The following is a 15,188-nucleotide window of genomic DNA, read 5'->3' on the forward strand; positions in this document are numbered from 1 at the left end:
ATACTGCATCACAACAACCCTGTTATCCAGAGGTAGAAGAGACAAAAGCATTCAAAAGCAGTGGGCTTGCTGCACTTCATGAAATGGATGCTGTGGAAGAGAGAAAGCTATATAATGAGTTTCCCAAATAAAACACACGGTCTAAGACAAAGCATTAACACAAGAATTAGAAACCAAAATTCCCAGTGCTGCAGTGACATCACCATGGTCACACAGAAGCCCAGCAGCCCCACACCTAAGCATCTAGTGATTTGGAATAATTCTGTGCACTGAACTATTTGAATTCATAGAGCTGCATTTGCAGAGCATTTAACAGGTGAGTACTTTGCAAGGTGTTTGTAGTACAGAGACCCAGGCATGTAAATTTATGTAAATGCATTTGCAGCCTTACAAAATGTCACTGACTTCAGTTTAGCCTTAAATGGTTGGAGAAAGTTGTGCTGCTCTGATCATCTGAGTCTTAGTGGAGGGCCAGCTCCCCAGTACCAACTTAATAAAAACATTACACATACAGTACATTTATACATATATGAATAAATACGTATACACACACACACACTTACACATAGATATTTAAGATAATAAAACCCCGTTTTTCCCTTCCATAACACTTCTTCAGTGAATGGTAAAACATTTTGGACCAGAATTGAAAGGTCATGATACAATTTGGCAGCTCCCTCCACTGCACTCAGCATGTGGCCTTTTTACCCACAGAACAATTTACCACACGAAGTCATTGCCTGAAAGTGAGGATTCAAAGAGGAAAGTTACACTGCCCACTGAAACACCGTGCTTGTTCCAAGAGCGTTGCCACCATCAGTTTTTACAGTTGCATTCTAAAGTCACTGAGAAGAGAATTTCCCCAAATGATATATCCTAACAGTTTGAAAAGCTGAATTCAAATTTCTCCACAGGGTTATCTAATCTCCAATTATTCAGAGAAGGAAAAGAATGATTATTCCCCAAATACTACACCTCTGACAATTCACCAGTGACTCCCTCTGTGTACATCAGAAAGGCCTGATTTTAGGAGACTCTTAGATGTCCCTGTTTTGACATCCAACACGCTTTCAAAGAATGAGACCACTGTCTAGCAAACATTTCACACAGCACAAGCACATCATTGCTTCAAGCAAGCAGTGTCAAGATGAATACTCTATAAAACCTCACTTTCACAAAGAAGTCAACAATTTCATTAAAGAAACCCTCCCACATTTACCTATGAGGTGTCAGATTTGCAAAGAAAATATGATGGGAAAACTACCATTTTTATCTTGACTGCTTCTTCTGACCACATTTCTGCAGCATGTACAAAATTACCAAACAGAACCGTTTGTCAGATGGTGGAGCTCATCACTTCATATGTGAAGGAAGCATCATTCTTGTAAACAGTATTGTTCAGGCAAACAGCTATCATGTATCACACTATCACAGTATATTAGAGGTTGGAAAGGACCTCAAGAGATCATCAAGTCCAACCCCCCTGCCAAAGCAGGATCACTTAGGGTATTCCACACAGGAAAGCATCCAGGCTGGGTTTGAAAGTCTCCACAGAAGGAGATTCCACAACCTCTCTGGGCAGCCTGCTCCAGGGCTCCAGTAAGGAAGTTTCTCCTCATGTTGAGGTGAAATCTTTTATGCTCAAGCTTGCATACTTCAGATGAGCTTTCCTGTGGTCATGCTCAGCATGGAAAACAGATTTGTCACTTCCTGAAGCTCTGTGTTCAGGGGCATAAATGATTTCATGTAGTAAACCAGCAGAGCTCCAAGCTTCATTGCAAATAATGTAAACAGTTCTGGGACCCTCAGTTTAAGAAGGACATCGAAACACTTGAACATGTCCAGAGAAGGGCAACAAGGCTGGTGAGAGGCCTTAAGCACAGCCCTATGAGGAGAGGCTGAGGGAGCTGGGGCTGTTTAGCCTGGAGAAGAGGAGGCTCAGGGGTGACCTGACTGCCCTCTACAACTACCTGAAAGGTGGTTGTAGCCATGTGAGGGTTGGTCTCTTCTCCCAGGCAACCAGCACCAGAACAAGAGGACACAGTCTCAAGCTGTGTCAGGGGAGGTTTAGACTCGAGGTGCGGAGAAAGTTCTTCACCGAGCGAGTTGTTCATCATTGGATTGTGCTGCCCAGGGAGGTGGTGGAGTCACCATCCCTGGAGGTGTTCAAGAGGAGATTGGACGTGGCACTTGGTGCCATGGTCTAGTCAAGACGTCTGTCATGACAGGTTGGACTCGATGATCCTCGAGGTCTCTTCCAACCTTAGTGATACTGTGATACTGTAACAGCATCCCTGAGTTTGCCAGAGCAGTGCCCAGCTGATGGGGTTGTGCTCAATGTGATGGGTTTCACACAATCAAAAGGCTTTGGGATAATTTTTGCAAAGTGCTGCTGATGTTTGGGCATTTGAACTCCTTCTCTTGGCTTTGATTTTTGAAAGACTTTGTGTTCTACATGAGTTATAATAAAGTTAGCAGAATCACCGGGGGAGAAGGGGAAAGGACTGAAAGCATTGTCTCGTCTCGAGCAGAGATGAAACAAATCCTTTTCTGTTTCTAGTTTAACAAAACTGCTTGTTTTCAGAAAAGAGAAACTCCCTTAAAAATCAGTGCTGTATTGCAGAAGAGAATATGTTGAGAGTTTTCAATTAAAAGAAAAAAGGGGGTGGGGGGAATGTCTTTTGTCTTTTTGTGGCTATATTCAGCTTAGATATGCTATTTTTAAAGCTAGTGATGGGGCGGAATGGATACAGGATGACCAGAGAAACTGTGGCTCCAGATTTAATAGAACATGTGTGATGCAGCATCCAAAAAAGAGACTCAGAGCAGGTAGGCAACATGTCTGTTCTTTACCTCTGGGTAACTCAAGTAAGTAGCATCTTCTGCAGGCTGAATGGGGGCCATTGTAGAAGCTGGAGGAAGCATCTGCAATGCCAGCCTGGTTATTAAAATGCATTTCTCTTCATTCTCTTCATTCAGCCAGGCAGAAAGGGACCTGGGGGTACTGGTTGATAGTAGGCTGAACATGAGCCTGCAGTGTGCCCAGGTGGCCAAGAAGGCCAATGGCTTCCTGGCCTGTATCAGGAAGAGTGTGGCCAGCAGAAGCAGGGAAGTCATTCTGCCCCTGTACTCAGCACTGGTTAGGCTACACCTTGAGTCCTGTGTCCAGTTCTGGGCCCCTCAGTTTAGGAAAGATGTTGACTTGCTGGGATGTGTCCAGAGAAGGGCAGCAAAGCTGGGGAGGAGTTTGGAGCACAAGCCCTATGAGGAGAGGCTGAGGGAGCTGGGGTTGTTTAGCCTGGAGAAGAGGAGGCTCAGAGGAGACCTTATTTCTGTCTACAACTCCCTGAAAGGAGGTTGTAGCCAGGTGGGGGTTGATCTCTTCTCCTAGGCAACTAGCACCAGAACAAGAGGACACAATCTCAAGCAAGAGGATCTCCTTGATCAGATTTAATGCTAGTAAAACATCCCCTCTTTAGCAAGATATCACTTAAGGTAAAATAGGAGTAAATGACTGTATACGTATGCATATAAAACACTGAGATGCAGTACAGTCCCATTCTAGCCTAAGACACTGATGGGCTTTATTCCTTCTAAAGATAGCCTTTTATTTTTAATTTAAAAAGAGTAGAATTCATCTCTAGAATATTAAATTGGCCACAAACCCATTCTTCTACTCTATACTCAGCTTAACAAATCCCTGACAAATTTTTGTTTATCCCAGGAGTGTGCTCTTCCTGAAGTCTCCACTCAATGTTTAATAATCCTTACCGTGCACCTAATAAATCATAAGCTTAAATGAACTGTAAACATCAACATGAGTTTCCCTAGGACAAAAAGGGGAGACAAATCTGCATACTGTTGGCAGTACAGAGGGGGTAGGATGACAGTGATGAAAGAATATCTCGAGACAGGGAATGATTCAGACCTCTTAAACTTTGTAGAATAATAAAGAAGGAGTTTGTAATGAATTGACATGACAATCAAACCAACAGATTTTCAACACTGTTGGATACATTCATCCTTCATTTATTTCTTTTCATCTGAGCTGGAATTGATTAAATTTGGAACTGTAACATTAGGCTGTGCTCTTGCCCTTTCTATGAGTGAGTTCCACATTAAGACTCCTCCCTTTCCTCATCAAGTTTATTTCTGTATTTGCAAGATTAATGGCAGAGGCAGCAATATACCTCCAGCAAAAGAGCCTGTGTGTCTGTCAGTGTTTGGGTGACTGGCTCATAAAAGGTTCACTGGAGCAATGTGCCCTGCAGCAAATGAGGACACCGTTCGTATTAGCCAGTTTGGGACTCACTGAGCAACACTCTAAGCACCAAGAAAATGCAGGGCTGGAGTGAACACACACATGAGACCTGAGCTATTCAGATCATTTTCAGTAAAAGGAAAATTTGTGGAAGCATAAATATTCCACACAAAGGCAAAGGTTTTAATGAAGATGTTATGGGGAAGGTTTTGGAATACATCATTTGCTAAAGTGGAATGGCCAAGACTAACAATCTCCCAACTGGAATCCCTTTCCTCTACCCACCAAAACCAGGCATGTGAGTTGAAAAGTGGGGTTGTTGATTTGTTGGGGTTTTCCAAGTTTTTACTTTTCCTCCACAGGCAATGAAGATAGGTGTTGAAATCTGAGCATAAATAGATACACAAATGTTGTTCTCCAGACATCAGTCTTGTACAATCCATCCCTTTCTGGATATATCCAGAAGAAGTAATCTTCCACATCACTCCTGCTTCAAATTCCTGCAAAAAAATGTGGCCATCCAAAGTGTATCTGTGTTGTCAGGTTGTTCTGTGATGGGCTACTGAAAGCCAGTGACTAGCATTAATGGTATTTGGATCCAGCACTAACATCCTATTACTGCTGCTGTAAAAGAGTAATCCAGTTGGGAGTTATCAGCCAAAGCCCAGGAACTTGTCACCAATGATATCAATAGATCATTTATGATACAGGCTATTTCTTCACCCTCCTCACAGTACATCCTCATGACCAACACCATCCTACAGATCTCCCTACTTTCTCTATAGGATTTGTCTTTACAATGTAACCACCTCTGCTTCTCCTCACCCACATAAAGGAAATTACAGAGAAAAGCCCTCAGGAGATTACAGCTTCTTAAAGCAAACTTGTCAGGACTAATTCAGGTTAGGTGCCTGCATAACACAAACAATCAGGAAGGAACCAAATCAGTTCCTTTCAAAGGCTGATAATTCACATGCAGTAATTTGCTTGGGCATACACACTTGGCATTCATGTGAACTCATTCTACAGATATGTAATGAGATGGTCATCTATGTACACAGATATATGTATCTCAGTAAATATATATATGTATAGCATCACATTATACACATATTTTAAATGGCTAGCATAGACATTTCTCAATAAATGGACTGATAAAATTCATGCCTGATGGAGAACTGCACTGGTTGTGGTCAGTATGTCAGCATAATATCTATGCCTTTGTTCCCCCATGCACATCCACAGATACTTAATGTGCATGTACGTGTAACCGAGCATACAAATCTATGTACAGCATTCCAGTAACGACATGACAAACATTACACACATTGCATTAAGTGCTTAGCTGGGAATAACCTTTGGTTAGGCCTCACAAACCTTTTCCTTTGCTAAACTATACACACTTCATATCTGGAGCGTGTGGAAGCATCTTACCTTGCTTCCATTTTCTCTTGCCTCCCGTTCCATCTTGAGATCAGAAATTAGGAGAGTCTTGTATTTGTTCTTTCCATTACTGCTGTGATCATCTAGTCTGTATTCTGAAGTCAGCTGAGCAGAGAGGGGACTGTCACTCAGGTTCAGAGGCTGCTCATCCTGCTCCAGATTTGTTTTGCCATTACTGTTGGTTTCTGCCATCTCCCTGCAGTGTGTTCCCCCTGAAGCATTGGAACTGTGTCCCACGGTTTCATTGCCATTAAAACTCTCTGCGGCTGAATCATCTATTAAGAAATATATATTTTCAGTCACATGCCACATCATCATCTCTGTCCAGTTCAAACACAATTCTGTTTTCAAAATAGAATGAAAATGATTTAGATTACCTGCACTAGTACACTTCTGCAAAACATGCACACACACTCCTCCATTTTTTCACACTCATTAATGCAAATACATAAAACATTACTAAATTAAGGGAAATGATCCAGGCTGACTCCTTAGTGTCACTGCATACACAAAAGCTTAAGTACCAGGAAGAATTTTTAGGGACAAAGCCTGCTTATTTCATCTGTCTGTCCTATGTCTGTGGAGCTATTCGGATTCTGATGCCATGCTCATTGCTACAGTATCGCCTGTTGCTGAAATCAACAGAGATGCACATTGCATTGAGAGAGAAAGTAGTCCTCAGGTTTTGAGGGTGCAGAGCAGCTTATGTCACATCCATAAACACATCCTCTTGCACAAATACATTTGATGTATTCACTGTTGGCAGCAGAGATTATACTGGAAATGCTGACTCTGGAAACAAAGGTCCTCTTCATTTTACTCAACTCCTTACTCACTTTGCTCACTCATTGTGTGTCAATATATTAAAACATACTGCTCAATAAAAGGATTAAATTGCCAACCTGAAAGTTCCATCTGAAAACTCTGGATGTGTTACTGTTACCTCTAATAATTTTACAGCTCATAGTTTTGTGTATCAACTCTTTGTCAGCGCTGGCATTTGCCACCTGTGCTCCTACTCAGCCCTACTTCTAATCTTTTAACCAGCAGCCTGCCTAGTAAAATAATTCATCCTTTGGTGGATTAAATGGCAGCAGAATTTGGCCCTCAATTTGCTTCTTGCTTTCTAAACCAACTCCTTTCTGGTAATTTACACGGTCCTGCTAATGGCACAGACACCTGCTCAGGGCTCTGCAAACCTATGCTTACTGCAGGCTGAAGCTGGAAACAAAACTGGGCAGTTAGCAGTCATGAATGTGTACAGATTGAAATAGGAGATGCAGGGTGAGATGGACTTTAACATATTAGTGCCTTAATATACCATCTGCTTCCAGACCCCTCTAAACAACTTCCATAGGAAAGAAACATGTGGAATTCAAAAACCATCATGAGCTCCAAAAGGCTCACACTTGAAACTACATGATTAATCAAAAGGTTGACTATCCACCATTAATACAGTAAAAACCAACTGCTCCCAGCCCTCAGATCAGAGCTTAAAATGTGAAGAAAAGGTTGCATAAATGGGTAATGATCTAATTTAATTAAGTACTTAGAGAGCCACAGACAAGCCATCATAGATCAGTGGTTTGCTTGCTTGCTGTACTCATCCAACACTTTTATGTCAAAGTGTACAGCAATGGGCACACATTCTGAGCATTTTTAATTGCTTTGCTTTGTAAAGCTGGAAAAAAAAACACACATAGTTTTATGAAAACAAATGTAATAAAAATCATAATAGGAATGTGGAGGGTTTGTTTTACAGAATGCTTTGGTATTACTGACAGCAGTAATAAATGAAGCAGGTACCACTTTCACATTATCTCTTACAAATACAAATGCATATACAATAATGATATTATAATAATAACAACATATAATAATATATAGTAATAATAATATATAATAATATAAAATAATATTATATCAGGTAGTGATGAGACTAGAGGGAATGGAATGAAGCTGGAGGTGGGGAGATTCAGGCTGGATGTGAGGAGGAAGTTCTTCACCATGAGAGTGGTGAAGCCCTGGAATGGGTTGTCCAGGGAGGTGGTTGAGGCTCCATCCCTAGAGGTGTTTATGACCAAGCTGGATGAGGCTCTGGCCAGCCTGATTTAGGGTGAGGTGTCCCTGCCTCTGGCAGGGGCATTGGAACTGGATGATCCTTATGGTCCCTTCCAACCCTGAACTGATTCTATGATTCTATGAATAAAAGAAAAAACATTCCTACAACAAGACTTTTAAATGTGTACACCAAGCCAACTTGCAGCAGAGGAAATATTCTGATTTAAAAACCTGGGGATGCTTGAAGATGTCAGCTACATAAACGAATAAGATGAGAAGGATTTATCCTTACTAAACTTTCTATCATGCCCTGTTGGAAGAGGTTTTTGTATAGCTTTAGAAGACTATAGGAGGATGTAAAAGAGGTTGTTTTCAGATAGCTTTGTAGGATTATAGGGAAGATTTGTCTTTGCTTCAGTTAGAGAGAGGAATAGAAGAATGGAATGGAATGGAATGGAATGGAATGGAATGGAATGGAATGGAATGGAATGGAATGGAATGGAATGGAATGGAATGGCATAGAATAGAATAGAATAGAATAGAATAGAATAGAATAGAATAGAATAGAATAGAATAGAATAGAATAGAATAGACCAAACCAGGTTGGAAGAGACCTTCGAGATCATCGCATCCAACCTATCATCCACCACCACCTAATCAACTAAACCATGCAACCAAGCACCCTATCAAGTCTCCTTCTAAACACCTCCAATGATGGTGTCTCTACCACCTCCCTGGGCAGCCCATTCCAATGGGCAATCACTCTCTCTGTGTAGAATTTCTTCCTAACATCCAGCCTAAACCTCCCTGGGCACAGCTTGAGTCTGTGTCTTCTTGTTATGGTGCTGGTTGCCTGGGAGAAGAGATCAACCCCCTGCCTGTTTTGTCTTTGACTCTGAGAGTAATGTAAACACCTTGGAACTGAAGGAGACAAGCTGGGTAGGATTTGGTTGGATGTGTTAAAATATTGTTTTGTTATTTTGACCTATTGTATGCCTTAATTACACAAATGCCAGTAGAAAATGACCCATTGAGATGTGACACGTGCCTTCTGATAGACTATATGACTTTGCTGTAAAACATAATAAAGGTCTTTGCTTGCTTACATCTGGTCCTGAAAGCATTACTCCGAGGCGAATCCAAACATCTGCACTTTTACAATGCCCTGAGACTTAAGTTTTACAGCAAAAAGGTTAAAATTCAAAACACAGCTTCAGAAATAGATATGACATTTCGTTAATCTGAATGGAAATAGAGAATTCTTATGTAGGGTCTTTATTTCTTTAAAAGAGTAAAAGCCTTATTTGCAACTGATCTTAAAAGCTCTGAGATATCACAAGGAAATTCAGATTTAAGAGAGAAACACTTTGGTCACCACTGATTCATGCTTACAACCATTAACAGGTAATTGGCTAATTGATTATCAGTTTAGCAAGTGACAGGGTCAAATTAATTAAATCAATTACTGAATTGGTCACCAAATGAGAGCTACTCCTCCCTTTGAAGAGCCCAGAAAATTCCCTGCTGTTGGGAGCAAAGGGGAAAACAAGTGAGGAACCAGAGGATGTAAAGAGCCAGCTGAGAACTGGGAGCATTGCCAACTCCGGGGCACACAAGTCTGATCCCTAGGGAACTTCTGTGTGCCAGCACCTGAGTGTCCCACATCACACCGTGCAGGGCAGCCACCAACAGGACTGTGACAGCTAAATGGGAATGGTGGAGTAGGAAGAGAACTACGCCTAGGGCTAAGTTCACAATCAAACCCAACAACAAGGCTGTTAGTTTTGCCTTGTAATAAGCAATAATGCTTTGCTTTTATCCCACATCCCCCTATAATAAATGGTTGACAGCTGACACTTACATGTGTGAGAATGCAACAGCACCAAAGGAAAACAGAAACAGGGTTTGTGGTTTATTTTTGTCATTTGTTCTAAAACACAACCATTGGAAAAAAAAACCCAACCCAACCATCCTGTACTGAGTAACGGGGATGAAGCATTGTAAGACTTGGAAACAATGATACAATATTTACACAATTTTGGCTTCACCTAGCAAAGGCTTAGTTAACCAAGGGTAAACCTCAGTTTCTACTATGAAGGGAGCACCCAGCACCATTCTCTCTTTAGGTGTTCAAGAGGGGATTGGACGTGGCACTTGGTGCCATGGTTTAGTAGTCCTGAGGTCTTGGGTGACAGCTTGGACTTGATGATCCTGGAGGTCTTTTCCAACTTTATTGATTCTATGATTCTAAGTCAAACACCTGATTTTACAGTCATCTCAGCTTGCTTGTTAGAAACAGGAACTACTGTCAGGAGAATGGCTACAAATCACACTTTTTCCCAAGTAAATAGAAATATGCATTGCCACAAAAGAGACCAAGAGAAAAAACAGTGGTTTAGAGCTAGTAGCTCCTTACAGATGTTACCAAGGTAACTAAATTCCAAGGTTCAGTACATTTCTCATCCCTGGGCAGCTGGCCTGTTTTTGCCAAGAATGACACTACCCTAAAGCAAGACTTTGAGGTATTGAAACACAGACCACAACAGGGTTTGGGGAAAAGGCAGGAGGATCTGGCCCAGGAGCAGAACAGCACGTTCGCCCCTGGAGATCTGCAGCCAGGGTCCCAACACCTCCCAGCTCTGCTCAGGGCTGTTGAGCCAAGCCACCCCACTCCCAGGGCTGCAAGGACTGCAAGCACTCACAGCAGCCACAAGGCTACCAAGGGGCAAGGCTGGCTTCGTGGAGACCTGTCCCCAGCCTCACCTCCCCACTGGCCCTGGTGCAGCCGGTGAGCTGGGGCTGCACCTAAGCTGGGGCTTGTGTAGGGACCTGCACTTTGCTTGCAGAGTGTTCTCACCATTGTTTAACACAATGCCTTGGCAACAACCACCTGCTACCACTCAAAGCCTCTTCTCTTACCACTGTTTTTCTCCTCCATCCCCCAGAGGCAGAGGTGGGGCAGCCTGGGCAGGGCTGTATGGAGTCCCAGAGGCTCTGCCCGCTGTGGCAGCCATGTCCATTTCTGCGGGCAGCCTGCTAACGGCTGCTGTCTCAGCACAGGGACACTGCTAGTGGCAGGCAGAGACCAGGGGCCCATCCCTGGGGCACTGGAGAGGTTCTGGGAGTGCAGCTGGGGAACATGGTGGCACCCCTGGAACTCACTGACACTATGGTGGCAGTTGGGGGTGGCCTGGGAGCATCCTGGTCGCTGTCGCTTACCAGGGACTCTATGGGAGCCCGGTGCACGGGGGGCAGCAGCCATCAACCTCCTCAAAGGAAGCTGAGCAAACCATGGCAGCCCTCCCTGGGCTCACTTCAGTATTACTGCTGGTTGGTGGATACTCCAGGCTCTCCCCACAACTGGCTCAGGAGAGGGAAGAGAGAAGTTCCCCATGATCAGCCTACTCTGGGCACTTGGTACTGATTGCACCACTGAAGCAAGGACAGCAAGCTTTCTAATCATGCCCTGTCTGAACCACCACTGCTGGGCAGGTGTCATGGGAAGACCTTCAGGGAAGCACACTATAGCTATTGGGAGCTGAGAAGGGAGGAAGAAGAGGGCTTCCCTGTCCTGAGTATCAGGGCAGTTGTGAAAGAGACTGTAGGATGAGTTCGTGTCTTCAACACATCACAGGGCCACTGCCATCCAGAGGCATTGGCTGTGTCAGTGAATGATGGCCTTGTCAAATGCTGCTGCTTGCTCGAGGCAGGATGTCTTTAGGAACTGTGCAGTTTTTGAATCCTTACCCCAGCATGCTCAAAGACGGGAAGCACATCTACAGCTGGTGTTGTAACTTAAGCCTGACTGCAAAATGGGTATGTGTTTTCATCTCTCAAAACAGCCAGCTACTGCCTCACCTACACAGAGATCCCTCCTCCAGTGACTGAAGAGCCTCAACCCCCAGAAAAAGAGTCCAAGAGTCTCTTGCTTAAGAACTTTCCAGGCTCAGTGCAGTTATTACTGTGTTAGCTTCTCCCCAGCTTTTGAAGGAAACTTGGAAATGGTGGGAGGAAAGACAATGCCAAAGAAAGCCCAAGCAAACAGATGCTATGAACACGAGTTTTGATTCTCAAAAGTGTTGCATCCTTCACTTCAATTATCTGCCACAGACATTTGAATTATCATGGCAGATTAAACTTCTGCCAAAACCCAGTTTCTCTGTACTTAACACATGTTAATTTAACACTCTGTATCTGGATTCTGCAAGGTGATTTCTGTGACAGTTGACACTTTCAGGGTGCTCTGACATAGAGCAGGAAACCAGGTCTTCATTTATAGGATTATGTTCTTCTACCAAACAATGCCTAGATTTATGAGTGGGTAAACATGTATTGCTATGATTAGAGATTCTTCTGCTACAGGTTAAAATGCAGTACTCCTACCTAGAAAGAACTGTCTTCAGACTAGATATGCCAAATGCTCAACACCATTCTCAGTAAGAGTGTATTTGTAAAAGGAAATGGAAGTGTGCACCAAGTCCCTGTAACAAACTGAGTCACTCAGTTTTCCAAGAGCACAAATTTAAGGTTTGAACTCTGAATAAGTGTCACTGAAGTACTGTGAATCTTAAACCAAGGTATGTGTGTGTGTGTATATATATATATATATATATATATATATATATATGTATATAAAAAACCTTTCTCAAGATAAAAATTTCCAGATGTTTTAAAGGATCTCTTGCAATCCTCTTAGCAATCAATTTCATACTATAAATCACTCAGAATTTTCATATTCCTTGTAGGTGAGTTGGGAAGGAGTCAACAAGCTATTCTACATAAAGACAGATCTCTGAATAAATCCTCTTCCTCTCCCAAATTAATTCTTAGGCTGGAATCCAATTAATATATAGAGTATGCTTAAATAGTTTATCCAGCTACTTGAAACTTCCTGCACATTTTACTGGCCAGTAATCCTTAGTGTTGGCTTTCAGCTCTAACAGCAGTGGTGTGGCACAGTCCCACAGTCATACAGCCATGTGGAAGCTCAGATCTGCTGAAAAGCCAGCTGTGGTGATGGGTCAGGGAGCTAAGGAACCCTCTCATTAACAATCAGAGTAAACCCCATGGTGCCAATGCAGCTTTTGCACAGCTCCCTATTTTTTTGCCATGAAGCAAGGCGTATAGCCTACTTAGGAAGCAGACAAAAAACAAGGGAAAGGCAATTAACCTTGCGACACCTTTGGCTCTTTTGAGACACTGACTACATAAGGGTGTCCCACAAACCAAAACAACTCTTGGTGGTAAGGAGTTCAATTAATCACACCGTGAGGCAAGTGTTTGGTCCAGTTTGTCCATCCTGCTCTAAGAAGTGGAGATAGATGAGAGCCACCTATGCAGCCCAAACAGACAGCAACACCTGCAGACTCCAAGGCAGCATGCACACAGGTTAAACGAACACTTAGAGTGGGCTGCCTGTCAACAGAGCATCCTCTGAAAGCAGCAATTACTGTAAGGTGGGTAACTGTTCTTTCCAAAAGGAGACTGGATGTGAATGAGCTGAGTGGGATGAGTGAGACTGAAGCTGCTGGCTGTGCAAGAGCAGGCTGTCATAAAACCCACTCTTAAAGGCAGCCTACCAAAGTCCTGTATGATGACAGTTGCTTTCATCTCTGTGGGCTGGATACCACCAGCCCAGGTCTTGCTGAACACCACCTTACACCCTTAGCAGTCTAATTCATTTGAGCAGGATCACTTGCAAGAGAGTAATGCGGACCAGAGAGTGACAGGCAGCAGACCACTTTGAGTTACTTTGCTGTTCTTTAACCTTTGGCTTCAATACTGCTCTTGCTTTATTCTTCCTACGTTAAAACACAACTTGAATGAAAAGAATATGCTATATAAACAAACATTTAAAACTAAGTTTAGTTCCATTCCTTCATAGCTCCACAAACTCAAGACATGCTAGCAAACCTTCCTAACAGGAGCTTTACTGGCTGCAACTGACAGCAGGCAGTTTTGTGTGAGGAACACCATGAATCAGACAAAAGATGGTGTAGTGCTGACTCACAGAAACTTTTGTAGTAGGAAATAATTAGACACTTTTCTAAATGAACTGATAAAAAGGAGAGGTCACATTTCACTCCCACCACTTTTCACAAGGACCATTTAATACCAATTTGTCACAGTTATGTATTCGGTTATGCTTCATTTACATCACAAGTCATGTCTCAAGCACAAGTTCAATACATAACTTAAAAGCCAGTCAAAACCAGCTATATCTATTCATCTTCTCTACTCCCTTTCATATTATGATAAAGAACAGAGGTTGAATTAATTGAGGTACAGAGGTGATCTCAAGACCCTCTATTATTTTCCTTTTCACAAAGCCTAAGAAAAGCCATAGCAGGTCAGATCAAGCATCCATTTAGTCCAACATCCTGTCACCAGCAGGGGCTATTAGGAGATGTTTAGGGGAAAGAGTGAGGCAAGCACACAGAATTCTCCCTCCAATGGCTTGCTGAGATCTTAATAATTTTAGGTTCAAGGTCTTCCTAAGCTGGATGTGGTTTCTAGTAGTTTAGTTTCCCATGCAAATATTCACTTTCTTTGAAGCTCTGTAAACCCCAAGTACCCTTCTCTGCTCCTCTGGAAGTTGCTTCCACTGTTTCTATTTCCACTAAAATGTCAGTACTGTGTCAAGGAAACAAGGTACAGGAATTAAGAGAGGGGCAAGAGCCTTTCCAGAAGACAAAGCAGGGTCAGTGGGCTGGGAGTTCAGTGCCTTTACCCACAGTGAGACTGCATTTACTCCATTACAAGGATATGCATTAATTGTCCCCTTCAGCAAATCTCACTAATGTTAACAATTGTTTAGTTTTATTTTTGTTTGTTTGTGTTGGGGTTTGTTTCTTTTTCCTTTCCTTTCCTCCCCTTCCTGACATGGCTGGCTTCAGTGATTTCATCTGTGGAACCCACTGCACTGAAATCTGAACCTGGAGTGTCCATCAGTTTCAGTGCAATGCCAATAAATTAGTCCCTCACTGCTGTTTTCAGTGGTGGAGGAGCTACTTCATATGATCACCCACTGCATTTGGTTATGAAAAGAGAAAGGAAGAAAGCAAACTACAAAGTTAATCCTTAACATTGTCAACAAGAGTACAGTACTGTGATAGACATATGAACACACACAGTGGACTTAGCATCAGCCAGGCTCTAAGTCTTATTTCATTATTAGACAAAACCCTCCAGTAATAATTTTTCCATTCATAAATCTCTCCTTGTTGGAGACACAAAACAAGCAGATATTTCATTCAATTATGACATTAAATAACAGGACAATGAACAACTGCAACATCAGTTGACATTAGCAACCATCAGAAAAATGATACTGCCCTGTCACTCACAGTGTCACAGAAGGAATCATTTATAGAGCTTCATGAGTGACTGCACGCTTACTTTGCCTGCAGAGCTCCTGTTCCTG

At 42.6% G+C, this 15,188-nt stretch overlaps 1 protein-coding gene across 3 annotated transcripts in view; it reads right to left on the reverse strand.

The window, feature by feature from the left end:
- Positions 1–15,188, reverse strand: part of NOL4 (nucleolar protein 4) — a 181,327-nt gene that overhangs the window by 67,412 nt on the left and 98,727 nt on the right. For all 3 annotated transcript variants that reach the window (XM_068158771.1, XM_068158772.1, XM_068158770.1), the window contains exon 6: positions 5,696–5,979. In XM_068158771.1, coding sequence (XP_068014872.1) covers positions 5,696–5,979 — 284 coding nt within the window. The remainder of the gene's footprint in view (positions 1–5,695; positions 5,980–15,188) is intronic.

The sequence above is a fragment of the Melanerpes formicivorus genome, unplaced genomic scaffold, assembly GCF_026170545.1.
Source record: "Melanerpes formicivorus ecotype bairdi unplaced genomic scaffold, bMelFor1.0.p_v2 SCAF_42, whole genome shotgun sequence".
Taxonomy (NCBI): domain Eukaryota; kingdom Metazoa; phylum Chordata; class Aves; order Piciformes; family Picidae; genus Melanerpes; species Melanerpes formicivorus.